The sequence below is a fragment of the Balaenoptera acutorostrata genome, chromosome 6 (assembly GCF_949987535.1).
Source record: "Balaenoptera acutorostrata chromosome 6, mBalAcu1.1, whole genome shotgun sequence".
Lineage (NCBI taxonomy): Eukaryota > Metazoa > Chordata > Mammalia > Artiodactyla > Balaenopteridae > Balaenoptera > Balaenoptera acutorostrata.
Window position 1 is genome coordinate 41,824,269 of NC_080069.1, and position 21,140 is coordinate 41,845,408.

At 40.1% G+C, this 21,140-nt stretch overlaps 1 protein-coding gene and 1 pseudogene across 9 annotated transcripts; both read left to right on the forward strand.

Annotated features, from left to right (window-relative positions):
- The first annotated feature begins 22 nt into the window (after window positions 1-22).
- Window positions 23-13,830, forward strand: HNRNPK (heterogeneous nuclear ribonucleoprotein K). Of its 9 annotated transcripts, none has more exons than XM_007176934.2 (17): window positions 26-178; window positions 2,110-2,188; window positions 2,296-2,380; window positions 2,832-2,929; window positions 3,610-3,666; window positions 5,104-5,147; window positions 6,023-6,095; window positions 6,629-6,700; window positions 7,204-7,317; window positions 7,656-7,784; window positions 8,399-8,706; window positions 8,824-8,878; window positions 9,184-9,267; window positions 9,545-9,560; window positions 9,637-9,719; window positions 10,118-10,287; window positions 11,001-13,830. In XM_007176934.2, exons 3-17 carry the CDS (start codon window positions 2,323-2,325, stop codon window positions 11,032-11,034), a joined length of 1,395 nt encoding a protein of 464 aa, XP_007176996.1. In that variant the 5' UTR covers window positions 26-178; window positions 2,110-2,188; window positions 2,296-2,322; the 3' UTR covers window positions 11,035-13,830. The 9 variants fall into 9 exon arrangements, with proteins under 9 accessions (XP_007176995.1, XP_007176996.1, XP_007176998.1 ...); XM_007176936.2 differs by having other exon boundaries at window positions 11,061-13,830; XM_057547795.1 differs by having other exon boundaries at window positions 9,652-9,719.
- A 2,320-nt stretch (window positions 13,831-16,150) lies between these two features.
- LOC103019744 (phosphoserine aminotransferase-like) lies at window positions 16,151-20,112 on the forward strand (annotated as a pseudogene).
- Window positions 20,113-21,140: the final 1,028 nt, after the last annotated feature.

The window sequence follows — 21,140 nt, forward strand, 5'->3', positions numbered from 1 at the left end:
GAACTGGACAGCCTTTAGTTCTCGCGAGAGGTTTTCCCCCTCCCCCAGCTAGTGAGTGCGTGAACGAGAAAGGAGGAGGGCTCTCCAGGCGAAAGCACTGCAGGCGCCATTATCCTCTGTTTCTCTAGTGCACCAACCTCGACGTCTTGCCTACTTCCCGGTTATTTGCGGCCTATAGGTAATTAGGGTTATTGGGGCTTGAGTATTATGGGTTCGGGCAGGGGTTTGGCCTCCCTAAAGGCTGCGCTGACTTTTTCCAAGTCTGGTTTTTCTCGGGCCCTTAGCGGCCTTACAGCCTGAAGGGAGGCGCCGGCGGGAGGCGGGGCAGTCGCCTCCTCCAACGCCTTGATTGACGCGGCCTTGGGCCAATCGCTTCGCCCTCGCGCCACCGCTGTAGCTAGGGCAGCCAATCGGGCCCGGCGGCGGGGTAGGAGAGCGCGGGGAGGGTGGTGGGGGCCTACGCTCGTTCTCTGTCTAGCTGTGAGCGGGTGAGGCGGCTCGGCGGCATAGGGACGGTACCCTTGCCCGGTGAGGAATGGGGCTGGGCGAACGGCGCGTGGGGGCGAGGGCCGGAGACCAGTTTCTCCACTTGAGGGAGGCGGTTGGGGCGGCTTGGTGGTTGGCCTGTTCTGGGAGGGAACGTTGCCGGGTTTCCCCTCCCCCCACCTCCGCCATTTCCCTGAGCGTATATCTGCAGTCTGCGCTGCGGTACTGGAAGCTTCGGGAAGTCGCGAGGCTTGTGACGGTGGGATGAGCTGCAGTTTTGTAGTGTTGGGAACTAGGTTTTGTGGGAAGGAGAGGGGGTCGGCGGGCGGGCCCCGAGGGCGGTAGAGAACGCCGCCGCTCTCTTTGTGTGGGGCCCGGCGCACTTCGGCACTCCCGGCCTGGGCCCGACGCGGGAGCGGGCGAGCTGGAAGGGTCGGGGTTGCCACCGTTGCTTTGTCTCTCCCGCGGTGGGGGGAGGGCGCGGGGGACGAGGTCTCGGGACCGCGTGGTGGGTGGGGGAGGGGGTCCGCGCTCGGCTCCGCCTAGTAGCACGTAGTCGCCATTACGCGGGCCGCCATTTCCTGTCGGATCCGGGTGAGGAGAGGTGCGGCGCTGGTGCTCTCGCCTCGGGAGCTTTTTCAACTCCTGTTGCTGGGCCGTTGCCGGTCCCGGTATCCCGGGCGTTGGAGAGAGAAAGGCATGTTTGCGCTCGGCTGGACACGCATGTACTTAGCGATTTTCATGGTCTGAGAAACGGTGACTAAAGGACCTGAAGGATACTTGTTTATTTTCGTAAATAGAGCTTGCGGTCTTTAAACCACGTTAGCGTTTCAGTTGGTCATTGGAAGAGTGGAAGGCGTAAATATGGCCTTGATTTTTAGCTCTAAGCTGTTTAGCTCTTCCTGGGGGCCTCAGGTCGCCGCTTTTTGCCAGTCATGAGAGGCAAGCTAAAAGGCTGTTTGCAGTCCTGTCGCTAGTGTGGTGTTGGAGGTATAATTGTCAGGTTATATCGCTTTTAACGTAATGTAAAATACCTCGCTAGTGATGGTGTTGGTGTTCAGGGGTTCTGTTGGATACTAGTATTGGCAGTTTGGGTGTGCTCCTGTATCAGCTTTGCAGGTTTATCGCTCCAGTAGATTGACCTGACGGTTGGGTATGGCTTGAATTCGCTTTTGTATTTGTAAACTTTAAAGATTTCAGAAGGTAGTTTTTCAAGTCACCAATGGAAAGAACCCCAAAAGCGGTTTAAAATCCCAATGTGAAAATAATTTTGTGTATCTTTTTATAAATTTATATTTTTCGGGAACAATAGTGAGCCTCGTGGGTTTATTGATATGCCCTACATGTGTCTAGTTTTCTTTGTATTTATCATATAAGGTAACTAATTGCTGTGGTGGGGCTTGATCCAAAGGCTAAAAATGTGTTTTTCCTTTTACAAAAGCATCAGATACGGTCTTTTGGTTTGTGTTTTTGTGTTTGAAGGCAATCGTTTGGAAGTTTAAGACCCTAAAACAAAGAAGCAAGTTTTAGAAATAGATCTTTTGTTCGTTGTGTTCAAATTGGTGTTGATTAGTATTCAGTAATAACCAAAAAAGCAAAACTGATTTGTGTTGGTTTTTATAGGCTACTGCAGCACTAGGGTGTCAGTTGGTCCCGCCCAGAACACTTCAGTTCTGCCCTGCAAGGATATATTTAATAACTGGTACGTTCTAGAAACAGTCATTACTTTCCCTTGTTTTTAATATTTAGCAAGATGCACAGCTTACTTTCCAATAAACCAATTGTACTAGCCTCTTTATTTTTCAACAGATTGGTGTGTCCCTTTAATACGAGGAAATGGAAACTGAACAGCCAGAGGAAACCTTTCCCAACACCGAAACCAATGGCGAATTTGGTGAGAAGACATTTTAACAATTTCATTTTTTTTTTGTTCTGTTAATTTCATTATTACTTTGTTTAATTTGAGATCCCTGTCAGTTACATTTGAGCGTTTATTTATGAACCAGAAGTAACTGTCATTTGCATAGGTAACTGTAAAGTGATTAAAAGAAAGCCAGTAAACGTAAAACTTTTTTTTCTTGCATTTTGAAGTTTCTTATCCTTTGAAGTGTTGTCACAATATCTTGTTTGGAAAACCATTTGGAATGGAGTGCTTAAATTCATGCTTAAAAGTCCAAGAACCAGTGCCTTTGGCCTTTTTAAAACATACTTAAGATTAGCAACAAATCCCTTTAAACAGTGGAGTTAAAGTTTCTCTAATCTGTAGGTTAAAACTGAAATGTAATTAAACATAACTTTTCTTGAAGATGCTGGTGCTTTCTGAAATCTGAACTGTTAATTTTTAGGTAAGCGCCCTGCTGAAGATATGGAAGAGGAACAAGCTTTTAAAAGATCTAGAAACACTGATGAGATGGTTGAATTACGCATTCTGCTTCAGAGCAAGGTATAAATTTTATTCTTGAAACTTTGAAAGTGGTTCTTAAGTAGGAATTAAGAAAAGTTCTGATTGAGCCTTCTGGGAAGCTTGCAAAACCTTATAGGCTGCAGAATATAAAAGATTTGTGTGGCTTTTCCTAAACAGACTTTTTAGGCTATGGTAATTGTGTTATTTTGCCAGCAATTAAAAAGAAAGCCCTGAACATAGTGAGCCTACTACAGGGCTGAACTAGGAGATGGGTGTGGATGATCCTTAAAGCATTAACGGATTAAAGATAGTGTCTGGTTACATTGTGAGTTCATTAGGAAACATCCTGGTTTGGCAGCTTACCCGACTGATAATACACCTCACAATGTGAAAGTACCTACTAGCGTTTAAATTATTTAATTGGCTTGCAGAAAGGCATTGTAAAGTTAGTGCTGTTGCTTAAGTTTTAGACTCAGTATATTTCTGGCGTTCTCAGTATTTCAAAGCTCTGCCTTGGTGTTTAGTCCGCAAAGCACATAGACTCTTTAATTTTTGGTAACCTGATGGTCTTGATATCCCCAAATAGATTTTCATCTCTATAACCAAAAAAGAGGTTAGACAAGTGTGGTGTTTGTTTTTGGCTAAAAAAAGCTTAAGAGCGTAGGAAGACACATTAATTCTAGGAAAAGACAAAATGAGTTTCTTTTTATTTTCTCCAGAATGCTGGGGCAGTGATTGGAAAAGGAGGCAAGAATATTAAGGCTCTCCGTACAGACGTAAGTATTAAAGAGTTTAAACTACTACACAGGAAGCTTCAGTTTATGTTTGTAGGATTAAAGAATTGCATCATAGAAATCATTTAATAGTCTAGATTCAAGCCTTTTATAATAATTGGTTACATAGATGATTTTCAAGGTTTGACATTCCTGATTTAACAAAGCCCATATTGAGTTGGGGGGTTCTATATTAAACCACCTCACTTTCTAATAACTTTACACCAAATTATTCACTTCAAGCAAGATAACATCTTAATTAGAAATAACAATATAAAATTCCTAATTGTACCATTTCCTGTGTATGAATCAAGTACAGTATTACTGAAAACCATTGCAGGTGGCTGATTAAACTCCAAAATTTTTATTCCTTTTTTTTTCCAATTTGCCCATCTGTTCTTTAACAGCTTGCACATGGAGCACAAAGAAATTAAGGTTGCATGATTAAGATACGGGTAAAGAATAGAGTAGGCACTTAATCTTACAACTGGGAAGCTGTTTGTCAATGCCAATGATTTGTTTGAGTCTTCATATTTTATAGTGGGTTGACTCTTGTGATTAGACACATTAAATGTTGGTATCACCAGAAGTGAGCATATTTATAGGACTTGGGTACACCAAATTTCCTAAATTTTTTTTCTCATGTACACACTCTTGATGTTTCCTTGCTAAAGTTGAGGCAAATAATAACTGTGTTGAATACTTATTTGGTATTTTTTCATTTCTCTCTTGGTCACAGATCTTTGTATGTTCCTCTTGATTACTGTAAACTGAACTTGAAAATTTGTTTAAATTTTACAAACTTGCCTGTTAGGTTCTAGGAGTGCGTTTTTAAATCTCCGGGAAACCAAACAAGAGTTAGGGTTTTTGATGGTGTGGGAATTTTTGTTTTGTCTTTTATAAACCTCTTTCCTTTTAATCCAGATGTTCTGTATAATTATCTGGGTTAATAATTTCCCCATTTCCTCAAGAATTCGAGTCATGACAGGTTTTGTGTCTACCCTCATGAGCCAGCCTGCTACTGAAACATTGTTTGTTTAAAAAAAAAAAAAAAGTACCATCATTAAAGGTCCTTAAATGTTAAGCCACAGTCAGATATAGAGAAGTCCATTATTGTGTTAGTCTTCAGAACAACTTAAGCTTGTTTCATTAATTGAGAGTATGAGTATAGTTTGTATTAAATTAAAATTTATTGCTTTTCCCCCTTTTCCCTCTCCTTGTTTTTTTGGCCATATATCTCCGTTGCCCATGTACTGGATCGACTTACCCCTGCGTTGCCCACCATGACGTTGGCCCATCCGCCCCTGAACGCCCATGTGAAAACCCTGGTTGGCTATGCCCAAAAATGTGCTCGTTGCCAAACGGGTACCATACTTGACAACTTCTGATTGAATGCCCATGCCCAATGCCAACATCCACGAACGCCAATGACCAATGCAGTACAATGCCAGTGTTTCAGTCCCAGACAGCAGTGGCCCCGAGCGGTATGTCCCAACAGTTTATGCCTCACTGCCTGATTAGAAAGAGAGAAATGTATTTTATTACCTGCCTTTTATATAATTAAATAGTATCCCCTTTAGACGGTGTATTGTTTTTCAAGTTTCTGTCTTATTTTCCCCATTAAGTCTTTTTGTCACTGAACTTTTACCGTGAGTTGCCCACCCAAACGATCCACTAATTTTATTTCGATGGAAGGAGCACAGCTTCAAGTGTTGCATATTTGCTGCATTGTAAATCAAATTGTTACCGAAATAGTCTCTCGCTCTGTCTTTGTGGCCCACCTTGCTTCCCAACATTGCCTGTTCATAATTTTTTCTGATGAAATGCTAACTCTGGTTCACTTTCCTTCACTTCTCATTTGTGTTGTCTTTGTTTTTGTCTCGCATTTGTATTTGTTTTCTTGCAGAGCCCATTAGTGATCTAATTTCTAACTGGTATCCATAACCTTACTCCAAATATAATGTTCACCACTTGCATATTCCCCCACTTTGCCTAAGAGAAGGTGTGCCAGTTTTACCAATGTAACAGCGAGGGTATCCTTAATTAACTTAGTGGTGGCGGGGAACATAAGTATTCAACTCTGCTTCAGTTCTGGTCAGTTTATTGCCCACTTAATCTGAGCCCTTCCAAGAGCCCATTCTCTGTCTCTCTGCAAGTCTCCTAATAATGTTACCATGTTTGTATTGGGCATAAAACAAAATGCATGTGAAAATGTATAAATAGGCTACTTTAAATGGGGAGGATTAAATAATTGTATGTTCTTCTCTGTAAAAGTTGTTTGACTACTGGTGATGACCACAAAACTCATTTTTCTTTTCCACCTTTTTTTGTACTATCTGATATTTGTGATGTTTGACAGCATATTGAGTATCAGTGCTGACATTGAAACAATTGGAGAAATTCTGAAGAAAATCATCCCTACCTTGGAAGAGGTAGGCTCATTTTTAAAATGTATTTGGCAGTTGGGGGGTGCTTAAAGGATGTTTTAATGAGGCAAAATTTGGGAGGCGGAGAGACATTGGCTATAACAGTTTTGTAGCAGCAACGTGTTGTTACACTCTGCCACTTAATGTGCAGGGTTATTAACCGACATTACTTGTTTGAAAATGTAGTCTAGCCACTGGAGTAGATAGGAACTACCTGTGGCCATGCACTTTCATGAGGTTTAGCATATATTTTATGGGCTTTAGTTTTAGAGGAGGTTTTGAGTAGAATATTGATTGTGGGACTGTGTCAGAAAGGACTGTGTTTGATCTAGTTCAAGGATTTTTAAATTTTATGTAATCATTTATTTACTAGGTGTACAGAGAAAAGCAATGTATGTTGATTCTTAATGTAGATAAGTAGTTTCTTGTTATTTAACGATATAGATGTGAAATATGTTGTAGTAGCTTTACCAATATATGCGACAATAGCCTGATCACACTAGACACTTAACCTATTACTCTTATTTTTCTACTTTCAGGGCCTGCAGTTGCCATCACCCACTGCAACCAGCCAGCTCCCGCTCGAATCTGATGCTGTGGAATGCTTAAATGTATGTCATAGTGCCATTGAACCCCACTGAAGTATGGAGCCTGGCCCATAGGATCAATTTTATTTTCAACATAGCGTACTTTTCCCGTCTCTATAGAAAAAAGGCTTAAAAACATGATAAATGAATGGTCTTACAACTCACTGTTGACCCTGCTCCATGCTGCAGTGGGAATTAACTACATTTGCAAAGTGCTTTGCAGTCATTTTTATTATGGTGTTATTTGAATGTTAATAATAATTTTGTGGTAACAGCGACATGCTAAATGGCTGCAGTGTGGGTATGGTGTTGCAGGACCTGAAAATAAAATAGTTTTTTAAGGTGGTGCAGAATGTCCTTTTTGGGCCTGGCTATTGAGGATAATAAGCACATAACTGGTAAAGTTATTGAAATATAAATTCAGGTTGCTGACTGCAACAGTATATTGGTATGCTTATAGCAGATAAGTGTGTATTCTTGGGGAATCCTTGATTTGGGACTAAAATTTTATAACTCTCCCTCCGCAGTACCAACACTATAAAGGAAGCGACTTTGACTGCGAGTTGAGACTGTTGATTCATCAGAGTCTGGCAGGAGGAATTATTGGGGTCAAAGGTGCTAAAATCAAAGAACTTCGAGAGGTAAAGTGATAGTTCTGTTTTCTCCTCCTGCCGTATTACTAGAAAATAGCTTTTTATGTGGACTTGGTTCCGTGGGCTTCTCTCATTCCCCTTTTTGAGTTTCCTCCCTTAAGTTTATCTAGTTTGCTAATGAAAATAAAACAGAAAGGCCTGGCCATGCTAGACAAGTTATTTTGCCAAAAATTTATCATGCCAAGTCCTAGTGTTACTAACAAGCTTTTTATATGGGGGAAAATTTTACTGAAATACAAATTAAATATGTCTAAACCTGGACATTTTTTTGTACTGCATTTCCTTTTTTCTGATTGATTAATGCTTTTTTTGTAAACCTATTACAGAACACTCAGACAACAATCAAGCTTTTCCAGGAATGTTGTCCTCAATCCACTGACAGAGTCGTTCTTATTGGAGGAAAACCTGATAGGGTTGTAGAGTGCATAAAGATCATCCTTGATCTTATATCAGAGGTACCTTCAGAACTCTTTATTTTACTTGCGTTTAATTTTGTAAAACAAATGTCTTGTTCAAAAGTACTTTGAGAACGTTTAGACAAATGGCTTTTACTTTTCCTTTTCCTTCACCTAACAATTTTCTGTCACCCTGCTTTTAGCTATCACTTTAGCTTAGAAATACTTTGGGAGAATCTGGAGAGTTGTCTTTACATTGTTGGTGAGGTTTTTAATAGCTTTTGGTCTTTCAAAAGAAGTTCCTATGGTTCCTCTATAGTACTACACTGCATACCCAGGATACTGATCCCCTCAGCCCTTGGGGTGGTCACTTCTTCATAATCCCCATTGTGAAATGTGAAAGGAGTTTGTAGTCTGTTACTTAAGCTCTAAGGGTAAAATTAAGCTGTTAATCCTTACCTCGCAAGCAGTAAAACTCAATTTTTTTTTTGTTTGAAACTCACCAGAAATGCGTTTTTTAAATCCTTCCTATCTTTGCATATATCCCTATCCCTATCTCGAGTACCTCCCAGGATAAATACAAAGGGCTTGAAATGTTCTGTTTGTTAAAAGAATGGTTGGTGTGAACTAAGGTTTTTTCCTCAGTCTATAAAGTTGCTATGTTTTTGTTTCAGTCTCCCATCAAAGGACGTGCTCAGCCTTATGATCCCAATTTTTACGATGAAACCTATGATTATGGTGGTTTTACAATGATGTTTGATGACCGCCGTGGACGTCCTGTGGGATTTCCCATGCGGGGAAGAGGTGGTTTTGACAGAATGCCTCCTGGTCGGGGTGGGCGTCCCATGCCTCCGTCCAGAAGAGATTATGATGATATGAGCCCTCGTCGAGGACCTCCTCCACCTCCTCCTGGACGAGGTGGCCGGGGTGGTAGCAGAGCTCGGAATCTTCCTCTTCCTCCACCACCACCACCTAGAGGGGGGTAAGTTTCTTTCCTCCACACATTAATGTACAAGAAGCTACACTTTATGGGTAGAGGGGGTAGGTTTTTATTTGATAGTGTGACCAGCTGAGATTACAACAAGTACTATGCTTGCAGAGATCTAATGGCCTATGACAGAAGAGGAAGACCTGGAGACCGTTATGATGGCATGGTAAGAACTTTGATATTTCTTCAGTGTATTTATGAGTGCTAAAAGGGGTCTTCAGATAGCTAACATTTTGTTCAAGATTATTAACAGGAGTTTTGTCTTACAAACGGGCTTTTGTAGATAGCCACTTAAATCATTGTTTCGGGTGTTTGCTGGGATATTTAAGACTTGTTACATCTTTTTTCCCCCCAAAATACATGATTACTGCCAGTTTATATAGAGATGTTAAGTAGTAATTGGTCATATAAAAATGATGGCTCAGACAAATGTAGTGCAGGTTCATGTTAATAGTTTTATCTCTAACACAGGTTGGTTTCAGTGCTGATGAAACCTGGGACTCTGCCATAGATACATGGAGCCCATCAGAGTGGCAGATGGCTTATGAACCACAGGTTGAGTATCATGGGTGTTTATTATTCATGTCACTGATAATTTTAAGATTCTCGTTTACTCATCGATAAGTGTTTTGTTTCCCCCCATATAACATTTTTGTTTCTTGGGATGCTGTGTACCTGAATGATTTCTTCCCCTGAGGATTGTCTTTGAAATTTACTTACTAGGGAAGATATGGGAGGACTTTGGTTTTCTAAACTCTGGGGGATTTAATGTTAAAATACCTGAAGTTTTGAAGGCGAAGTAATTTTCTATTTTTTTCTGTTCTGTTTTTAGGGTGGCTCTGGATATGGTAAGTTTTCTTCTTTGTGAAATCAAATATTATTTCATGCTTTGTAAATGAACTTAATACTCATTATTTAAATCAGATTATTCCTACGCAGGGGGTCGTGGCTCATATGGTGATCTTGGTGGACCTATTATTACTACACAAGTAACTATTCCCAAAGATGTAAGTATCTTTAATATTGTAAGGGACATTTAATGAGTCATTATAAGTTCCCTGGCTTTTAATAAAAGGTTTTAACAAAAATATTCCATTTTAGGATTAAAATTGTGTTTCAAGGACTTCAGCTGAGGTGTCATTCTCCAGTTTAAGCCTTGTCAAAAGATGTTCAGTACCATTAAAAAGCAGTTAGGAGGGTTCTGAGCCCCTGGTTCATTTATTAAAAGAAATGTCAATGGGTGATGTAACTACATTGTAATTCAAACCTTGACTAGTGGGGGGCATTAAATTAGCACAGCATAGTCAATAAATTGTACAAAGTAAATACTCCTGATGGTCACTGAACATACAGGATAATACTTTGAAAGTATATAATAAACACTTGTTTTTAAAATTCTTTTCAGCTGGCTGGATCTATTATTGGCAAAGGTGGTCAGCGGATTAAACAAATCCGTCATGAGTCAGGAGCGTCGATCAAAATTGATGAGCCTTTAGAAGGGTCCGAAGACCGGATCATTACCATTACAGGAACACAGGACCAGATACAGAATGCACAGTACTTGCTGCAGAACAGGTCAGTTTGTTTAGCTTTATGTTAGCCTAAACATACTAAAACCTTAAAAAACTTCTCTTCTCAACTGATTTTTCTTTTTAGAAGCCATGGTGTCTCAACCTTTTGGGGACCTAACTTCTAAACATTCTAATAGCTTTGCTTTAATTTTCTTCTGCTTTCTTACTAAAAAAAGAAGACATTCAATACTAATCTTGCTGGAAGAAGCCTTAACCAAGCAAACTTCTCATTTCTCTGGTGAAAACTGCTGCCAAAACCACTTGTTATAAATTATACAGAGCCTGTAGAAAATATAGAAGATTCAATGGATGTTGGTCTAGTTCTGTGTGGAAGACTAGTGATTTTGTTGTTTTTAGATAACTAAATCGACAACAAATCACAGTCTGCCATATGGCACAGGCCATGCCTCTACAGGACAAATGATTGGTGCTGTAAAATGCAGCATTTCACACCTTAACTGACATTTCTTTGTCTTTTCTACCAAATATTAACAACTTTTGATTTTCTTAATTCTGCTCCACTAATGTCTGATTTACTGTTAATCTTTTTTCTTGGGTTTTACATTGCTCTAATTTGTAATTGCTAATGTTTTAATTCTTATCTCTGTGTAATGGACATGTTTATCATTTTAATTTAGCATTGAAATTGTCTTAATGTTGATTAAGATGTTACGAACAAAAATTCTAATTCGTACTTTTTTTTCTTTTCTTTTATAGTGTGAAGCAGTATGCAGATGTTGAAGGATTCTAATGCAAGATATTTTTTCTTTTTTATAGTGTGAAGCAGTATTCTGGAAAGTTTTTCTAAGACTAGTGAAGAACTGAAGGAGTCCTGCATCTTTTTTTTTTTATCTGCTTCTGTTTAAAAAGCCAACATTCCTCTGCTTCATAGGTGTTCTGCATTTGAGGTGTAGTGAAATCTTTGCTGTTCACCAGATGTAATGTTTTAGTTCCTTACAAACAGGGGTGGGGGGTGGGGGAGGGTGTGCAAAAACTAACATTGAAATTTTGAAACAGCAGCAGAGTGAGTGAATTTTAATTTTTGTTCATTGTTGGTGGTTTAAAAAAAAAATCCCCCCATGTAATTATTGTGAACACTTTGTGATCACTGTAACATTTGGGGGGGTGGGACAGGGAGGAAAAGTAACAATAGTCCATATGTCCCTGGCATCTATTCAGAGCAGTGTGCAGAATGTAATGCTCTTTTGTAAGAAACGTTTTATGATTTTTAAAATAAATTTAGTGAACCTATTTTTGGTGGTCATTTTTTTTTTAAGACGGTCATTTTTCAAATGGCTGAATTCCCCCCAACCTGCCCCCAAACTAAACACTAAGTTTAATTTTCAGTCCTCTGTTGGATATAAATAAATGCATCTCTTCTTGGACTTAGGCGAAATGTCTTAACACATTCAGTTCTGGTGATTTCTTAAGTGATTTGAAAGTCCATTGCTTGGGAGGAAATTCCACCACACATTCATGCTTATAATAAGCTGGGGATTTTTGTTTGTTTTTGCAAATGCTTGCCCCTACTTTGCAACGATTTTCTGTTTGTAATTGTGAAGAACCAAGGTGGGGAGCAATACAACAGATGGAGTAGTTGGTATAAGTATATACCAGAAGCTTAATGGCAGCAAGTTTTATTAATCAGAATAATACTTGGTTATGGAAGTGACTGATGCTAAATAAATTGATTATTTTTTATTAGATAATTTCTCACCTATAGACTAAACTGTCAGCTTGGTAGTGTCTATTAGTTAAACTTTGTAAAATATATATATATATTCTTGTTTTTCCATTGTATGCAAATTGAAAGAAAAAGATGTACCATTTCTCTGTTGTATGTTGGATTATGTAGGAAATGTTTGTGAACAATTCAAAAAAGATGAAAAAAGTTCCTGTGGATGTTTTGTGTAGTATCTTGGCATTTGTATTGATAGTTAAAAGTTCACTTCCAAATAAAACTCCCAAAATGCTAGATTTGATGTGTGCCCAATTCGAACAAAGGTTGATTGACACCTGTAAAATTTGTTAAAACATTCCTCTTGTAAGGAAATACAATAATCTTAAATTATGTATTTTTCGTGTGAAGTGTTTTTCTAGCATTTATAAATCAGATATGATAGGGGTGTTAAGTTAAAAATTACAGTAGTTGGGCTCTTAGTTTTAAAGGGAAGTCCAGCATAATGAGAGCTGAGTCATTCCAATTCTACAAGTCCTCGTATTCTCACGTTACGTGTGAGCTGCTTTGAGTTTCTTAGGTTTAACTTTAAAATAGTTCCAGTTTGTTGTGAGAGTGTTTATAGATAAATGTAAACTATTTTTTTCTGGTTCTTGGCTGGTAAATCCTTAAAATGCTACCTATTAACTTCCAACTGTCCAGAAAGCCTGAGAACAACTCAGCAATTACATGGAAGAGAATTCATGGATGCAATTCTGTTTAAGTTTAGAAAAGAGACTTGTGTATGATAGAAGAAGGTGAAGTGAACAGAATTTTCTGAACTATGTATGACTAGTGCACACAAAGGTGTTTAACATTTCAGTGATACCCCTTTTAGTTTAGGGACGGAGCTGGGGTGTTCTCTTGCTAAGTGACAGTGATATCACAGCATCACTTAAAATGCTATCTGTGATAAGGTTTCCCCAAAGGTGAAATTAGTCTGAATTGCCACTTGGGTGTTAGTTTCCCTCTTGGGTATTTTAAGTATGGGTAAGTTTGGGTTGCATAGTGTCAGTATAGTGTACTCATGCTGAAATGTGCCCCTCCCCTAGAGAAAAACTGTTGGTAATGACATTTTAGTCAAATTGTTACTTCTGTTGGAGGAAAGTATCCCTGGAGAGAACACTGGCTTTCAAAGTTTTCGTTTGTCATTCAAAAATTAGTTGTGTAGGGACTTCCTGGGGGTCCAGTGGTTAAGACTCCCCATTCCAATGCAGGAGGTGCGGGTTCTGTCCCTGGTTGGGGAGCTGGGATCCCACATGCCTTGCAGCCAGAGAACCAAAAAGCAAAAGCATTATTGTAACAAGTTCAATAAAGACTTTAAAATGGTCCACATCAAAAAACTTTAAAAAATTAGTTACGTAAATAGACTCTTGGCTGAAAGTTTTTATTTTTGCCTTTTAAAAATCAGGCCTTGAAGCAATGTACTAAAAAAAAACTATCTGATGTTGGTAAATTGGGGATACAACTTTGGAGGGAGGGGCCTTTTTCATTTCCACTCTTACCTGGTAAATGGTGTCTGAACATAGGCTGGCAATTTGAGAAAATTCTCTGAAGTAAGCTTAAAATTCACTGAACAAATGGAATTTTGAACCTATTTTGTAAAAAGTAAATACTAGGCTGATTTATTGAAGTTTTAAAAGTTTAAATGTAGTTTCAAAAATGTTTTCAGCTTAACTTTTTGAAAATCAACTGATAGGCAAACAATGTGGGAAACCAGATTGCACCAAAGTTTTTTCAGGAGCGAGGAAAGGAATTTAAATCTTTTCTCTACTATTCAAATGTTAATAGTTTGCATAATGAAACTGATAATAAAGTACTTGAATTTTATTGAATGATCTGTCAGTTACTCTTAAATCTAATCACTGATACCACTGCAACACATAGAGACTGAATCTTTTAGGAAAATGGACAGTAATTTTTCTCTTAACCATATTAGTGGTTTTGTATTAAAATGCCTTATGTTGTTGGTACTCAAAATGGAATTACTGTTCCACAAACAAATGATAGGTTGTGGTTTGCTTAAGACTGCTGTTAGATAAAGAGACCTGTATTTTGTCTCTTTAGACCAGTGGAAACTTCTGTTAATAGGTGTTCAGTGCCATCAAAATGTTTATTGAAAAGGGACTCGATGATGGTTGAATGTAAAAGTAACCTTGAATGCTACATTTTACATCTCCCACTTACCAAGGTTTGCCCATTGTTGGCAAGTTTGAAATGAAACTGATCCAGCTTTTTTTTTTTTTTTGCCGCACCTTGTGGCCTGCAGGATCACAGTTCCCCAAGAAGGAATCAAACCTGTGCCCCCTGCAGTGGAAGCGTGGAGTCTTAACTATTGGACAGCCAGGGAAGTCCCGACCCAACTTCTTGATGGTGGCATTGAACTCTTGGGAAGCAATATTGCAGTGTTTCTCAAACTGTTCTTAGGACCACCTTCAAAATCAACAGTGCTGGTTAAAAATGAGAATTTCTGGACCATACTTCAGCTCTACTGAACCAGAATCTCTAGAGAGAGGTGCCAGGAATCTGCATATTTAACAAATTCCTCAAGTTAAAATAGTTTTGAAGACCTGTAATATAGCAACATGTAGTTAAGAGGACCACAAGTTTCCATATTTTTTCATTCATCAAATACATACTTAGTTCCTAGGTGTACAGTGGTAGGCCCTGAAGAGGCAGTGGTTAGCAAAAAGTATTTGGAGAGACCAATAATTAAAACAAGCTGATACTGAAAAAGAAACCTCATAGTACTGTGAGATGTGTTTAAGAAAGCAGAAACCAGCATACATGTGTGTACATGTATGTATAGTCATTCACAAACATATTGCTTGAAACAAAACTGCACTAGGAAAATCCCAGTGTGTTGACTAAAATTCTGCCTTCTGCTCCTCTTAGCAGATGAAAAAATAAAGACATGGGGCATATATACACAGGTTAACATCATTTACCCAAGCCAGGCCTCAACACTTCCAGTCAGGGAAGAAATCTGACCTGAGGAAAAGGAGAGAAGGGAATACCTGAAAAATTAAAGCCCAAGCAGTTATCCATTTGTCTATATTAAAAATGGGGAGCTCATCTGCTGAGTCAAGGTGGTTGAATGTGCAAATACACATTGAAAGATGTAAAATGGCAAGTGTTTTGTGGGGTTGGGCTTCCCTGTTTGCTAACTGAGCAACAGGCGCTAGCAACAGTGTTGGGGTAAAATGATATGCCAGCTATCCTATGACCTCAAAGCTTTCTATCCACCTCACTGTGTCCAGAACCCATAAGAATTTCCTATCCTCCCTCTCTACAGATCTCCCCCTATTTCTCCCTCCTACCCTGAACTTAGACCTGTAACCCCCAAACCTGTAATTGTGAAGGAAATAAACATTTGGTCACCAAAACCTCACACTTTGCGAAATCTCAAACATTCTCCCCACTTCCCCTTTTTTTTTTGGCCACACCACACGGCTTGCGGGATCTTAGCTCCCGGACCAGGGATCAAACCCATTCCCCTGGCATCGGAAACACAGTGTCCTAACCACTGGACTGCCAGGGAATTCTCCATTTTCCCCTTTTGGACATCTTATTCCCTTTGCCCCTTTTTTCCCTAAAGTCTTTCTACGATTAAGGACAGGCTTCATTGGAAAGGAAGGGCCACCTTGTTCACCTAGTATGAAGAAAGTCTATAAATAAGTAGCAAGGGAAAGCATATGATACCTGCTTATCAGACCAAAAGTGGGAGAAGTGATTTTGATAGTAATGAGACAGATTTGGCAGAAACAGTGTAGAAAGTGCCAGCTAAGTCCCTCAGAGACTGATCTAGGGTTCAGCATGGGGCTGGGCAAGTGAGAGCAGAAATTCCAGGTAGGTTGAATAAGAAGCCAAAAACAGGAGCAAGGCTCAAGACACCTATTTGAAACACTGCAAAGTGTCCCTATGACCACATAAGCTAGTAAAGCACAGCAGAATTGAGACATAATCACGTTTGGGCACAGAGGGAACCTGAGATTTCGCTCTTGTTCTCTCCTCAATTCCCTTTGATTCCTATATGGCATAAGAGGAACATTAGTTAAGTGCTAAGGGGCTTGCCACGGGGCCACTGTGATGAAGGGGGTGGTTACTGCATAACAGGAGCTATAAGGTAGACAGCCCACCCAGGGACTGGATGGAGAGACAGCAGAATTTCAAAGGGTTGTCAATACCAGTGAAAGCCAAAGTGAGATCAAGTTGGTCAAGGAAGACCACTGGGCTGAGTGCTGAGAAACCAGACCAGCAGTTAACTCTAGCTTTGGTCATTCAGTGGTAACTATAGGGAGAGTAGATGCCAAAATTCAGACACCAGACAGACCACGCCTCAGAGGTCAGAGTTTACTAACAAAGGTCCTTTCCTTCCATTATCAGAACACCTAAACCCTTTGCACCCAGACCTTGGAAAGTCTTGGAAAGGTGGAAATGAAAGAGCTTACCCAGACCTTGGAAAGTCTTGGAAAGGTGGAAATGAAAGAGCTTTTAGCGAAAACAAACAGCCCTAATAATAGGTCTGACCTTTAAGTTAACTGAATAGTTATCTACCTTGAATTAGATCATTTTAAACTGGAAGAGATCAACTTACTTTTACTTGGCAAGTTTATGTGTTTTTTCTAACCTCAATGGAAAATGAAAACTTAATGAGAAGGAGGGTATAAGGGAATTTGGGACCTCTAGAAGTTCCCATTTTAAAAGCAGGAGAGGGTCTTCCCTGGTGGTGCAGTGGTTAAGAATCTGCCTGACAATGCAGGGAACACGGGTTCGAGCCCTGGTCGGGGAAGGTCCCACATGCTGCGGAGCAACTAAGCCTATGTGCCACAACTACTGAGCCTGCTGAGCCACAAATACTGAAGCCCATGTGCCTAGAGCCCATGCTCCGCAACAAGAGAAGCCACCACAATGAAGAGTAGCCCCCGCTCGCCACAACTAGAGAAAAACCCGCACGCAGCAACGAAGACCCAATGCAGCCAAAAATAAAAAATAAATAAATAAAATCAGGAGAGGTAAGGCTAATACTACCAAACTATATGTTCCAGGTGGAGGTGGCCCCAGTTGGGTTGGGGCCTTCATTTGGTAAATCACGTGGCCTTTTTTATCTAGATCATTTATTCATACCTGTGTTTCAAATTGGCACCAATTCTGTGTACGGTCCAGACTCCAGGATTCTGTTGGATGAGGCTGACACTAATCTTCAGCTGAGATCAAATCATGGCTTGACTGATTCCCTGCCCTATCCTGCTTCCCTCACTCCCTTTCACCTGAGAGCATTTCCCCAGCAAATCATTTGCACAAGAATCCCTGGGCTGGGCTCTGCTTCTAGGCACTTGATCTAAGACAGCTGAGCTGGAGCTAGAGCAGAAATTTATTTCACCTAGACACCCTTGACATAGACTTTGATGCAGTAAATAATGATACATTGAATTATCTCCTTCTGAGGAAGGAGTGAGAATTTTTTTACTTTATGAGGCATAGCTGCATTCTGTTAGGCAGGAGTATTTTTGAAAGTATATATATGGGAATAAAATTGTTTGGATGCTGAACAGCCATAGGGGTGAATTTTGTTAAACAACACAGCATCAGTTTTTCCTTTCTAACAGAACCCAGTTTTCCTTTTAGAGTTTTTCTCTCCTGGTTGTACGTAGACTTGATGAGATAGAAATCTTGGTCATTAGAGACTCCTTATCACCCAAAAGAGTGGGCATTTGACCCAGCCTTGCCCAACCAGACACTTTGTCCTGGGACTTTGAACCTTGAACAAAATAACGGAAGCAAGTTAAAATTATCATAGTTTTGTCAGCAGCACCAGTAGAAGAGAACTTTGGGTAGTTTCTGCTCTCAGTACTCTAGAACTGCCTGATTTCTGTTTACACGTTTCATTCCCCAGCCTTCCCTTCCATCCTGAGAGCTTTTTCATAACTTTTTTAAAAATTCGTTTTCCTTAATTAGCTAGCTAGTTGCTATTATATGCAGCCCATCAAATGAAGAGGCTTTTCTACTTATTTATTTATATCGAGGTATAGTTGATGTACAATATTATATAAGTTGCAGGTGTACAACATAGTGAGTCACAATTTTTAAAGGTTATACTTCATTTATAGTTATTATAAAATATTTGCTACATTCCCTGTGTGTACTATATATCCTTGTTTATCTTACACATAGTAGTTTGTACCTCTTAATCCCCTACCCCGATCTTGCCCCTCCACCCTTCCCTCTTCCCACTGGTAACCACTAGTTTGTTCTCTATATCTGGTGAGTCTGCTTCTGTTTTGTTATATTCACTAGTTTGTTGTATTTTTTAGATTCCACATGAGTGATATCATACAGTATTTGTCTTTCGCTGCGCAGCTTATTTCACTAAGCATAATACCCTCCAAGTCCATCCATGTTGTTGCAAGAAGAGGCTTTTCTTGTACAGGCAGCATGGCTAATTTCAGTGAGGAGAGCCACAAAGTATCGGTGAGAGCTTCCTGCTCCACCTCAGCAGCCACTGCTGCAACCAATGTCAGTTGGGCCTTCACAGCTATGCCATCTGGGACATAAATCAGTCATTTTATAGGAGCGTGCCAGGCCCTATCTCAAGGCTGCCACTGAACATCCAGAGCAACTAGCAATGTGCCCCGAGTTTCTGGCTTTTTCTTCCACTTTCAGACTGCGATAAAATGCCACACCTCACACGCAAGGAATCTGACTTCTCTAACAGCCACCAAAGGGGCTGGGTGATGCAATCTGGGATGATGGAGGAGTTAACTCCCAGTGGGGAAAACTCTGACTAAAGGGAAATAAGAGACAGGAGAGAGACGTGCACTGTCCCGTGGTGGATCCTCTCCGGCCAGCTCCACCCATGCCGCTCGGGATGCACTGCGAACACTTGGAGGTAGGCAGTCAGTTTTAGCTCAGGCCACCAAGCTGCCTAGCTCTGTGTTGTTAGAGATACAAAAAGAACTACTAGACCACAAAGGAGTTGGCATTAGTGTTCTTGAAATGAGCCACAGGCCATCAGATTTAGATGAGATTATTAACAACACATAGAATCTCATGCGGAAATTGTTAGCCATTCCAGATAATGATTTTTATGCAAAGAGGAGGGTTGGTTGGGCCTGTTCAGTGCTGTCGCCTTAAACCTGATTGACGTGAAAACCCCCAGAAGCCCAGAAGTTTGGGAACTGTGAATGTCATCCATTCTGAACTTAGAAGTTGTAGGAAAATTCTGGATCCAAGCCCCTGGAACTTCAATCAGGTCACTTCCTCTATGTATTACTGCACAAGTGAGACCAGGTCCAGAGTAGAATTTTACTTTATCCCTGATGTCAGGGGAGCACTGCTGGTTTTTGACACGTCCTCAAATTTCCCATATAAACAAGTTTGGTGTGATTTTTGATGGTGCCCAGCAGAATGCTGGCTCTGCAGGGGTCACAGTGGTGATCTTTCAAGATATCCTGCAAGGGTTCACCCTCAGAAAGTTCCCCTCCATCCTGGAATACAAAGTGCAAGCCAGAAACAGCTCTATTCAACACAGCTCCCTGTTTCGGCTTCTATGGCATTGGCTTGGTCTTGGAGTATATTAAGAATAACAGTGGTGAAGGACTTCCCTGGTGGCCCAGTGGTTAAGACTCCATGCTTCCACTGCAGGGGGAAGAGGGTTTGTTCCCTCGTCGGGGAAGTTCTGCAAAAAAAAAAAAAAAAAAGACTAACAGTGGTGAAGCAACCATGAAGCTTAGCTCTGTCAAATTTCAAATGATTTATGATATTATTGATAATTCTCAAGGATCCTATGTATATCCAGTAAAGCCCAGAATAGAAGCAAGACGAATATTCCATTCTGCATTGGCAATGCCAAAGGAGATGATGCTTTAGACTAAAAGATTTCTCAATAAAGCTCTTGAAATCAATATAATCTCCTTGAAAGGGCGTGGGTCTGTGGCAGGCATCATAGCTTCTCTGTACAATGCCAACAGGAGATAAGATGTTCAGAAGCTGGCAGCCTTCATGAAAAATTATTTGGAGATAATCTATGAACACATCCTAACCAATACGTACTCTGTCCTTGAACATCGGACAAAATTTAAAGTAACTTGGGAATGGCTACGAAAAACTTAACAAACATGGCATTTTTCTCGAATGGACATATTTATTATAGACTCTTCTTTTTTTCAAGGAACAATAGCAAAACATTCACAGCTGGTGGGACTTAGACACCTTAATTCTGACTTGAACTGGAAGCATTTTAAAAATCTTCCTCTTGCTTTTCTAACAAAAACTAGCTTATGTTGCCTTTGCTGCTACTTTTTCTAGCTAGATCTCAGTATTCACACTTGATTGTGGACTTAATTATGCAAACTGCAGTTGTTTCTAGAGGCACACAAACACACAGTGAGGAGGGTGGATGGTGTCCTCTAGAAACTCGATTCTTGATCCTTTACAAAGTGACAGCAGTGGGGTCTCTGGGTTCCGCAGCTGTTAATTCAGGTCTGCACTGACCGTGTGCTGAGTGTTCAGAAGTTCCAGACTAAAGGGCAAACTGGAGATCTTTCTTTATACTGTCATTCTCATAAAGAGATAAAAGTGACATACTACATGTTTATATAGCAAGGTCTGTTTTTAGTACCAAATAGTTTATATCTCTATGCGCTTATATTTCCAATGATGTGGTTCTCAGTAATACACATAGAGACTTCTAGAATTTGTTAGAATCCTTCACTTCCTGCATTATAGCATTACATTAGCCACAGTTGCGCTCCCCACTTCCACCCTCCCTCCCTTTGAAAGCTGCTTTACAAAAAAGATTTAGAAGTTCTCAGGTTCACTTTTGCTTTCCTTTCAAAGAGTAGAAGAGAAGGTTGGTTGATTGGCTCTTTTTTGGTTATGTGGTTGAACTAAAAATTCTCTGTTAAACTCCCTTATCCTTTGTTCACTTGAATGTTCTCTTTATAGTGTTTGACGAGAGGGAAACTGTGAGTTCTGGAAAATCTTTGCTGAAGAGTCTTTTCCCTTATTGTTTATACATTGTCAGTATTTTATGTTGAATAGGTGAAGAACATTAAAATCCTAAAACATCTAAAAAAAGAGAGAGACAGAGAGAGAGGAGGATTTCCTTTCTTTTCTCCCACCACAGACTGCTCTGAGGC

What these genes read in the sequence shown, in the direction of transcription:
- HNRNPK (XM_007176933.3), top strand. Translation starts at nt 2,323, where the DNA reads ATGGAAACTGAACAGCCAGAGGAAACCTTTCCCAACACCGAAACCAAT. An exon ending in TCATCCCTACCTTGGAAGAG is followed by an intron (nt 6,096 to 6,628) that starts GTAGGCTCATTT and finishes TTCTACTTTCAG; the next exon opens with GGCCTGCAGTTGCCATCACC. An exon ending in CCACCACCACCTAGAGGGGG is followed by an intron (nt 8,707 to 8,823) that starts GTAAGTTTCTTT and finishes CTATGCTTGCAG; the next exon opens with AGATCTAATGGCCTATGACA.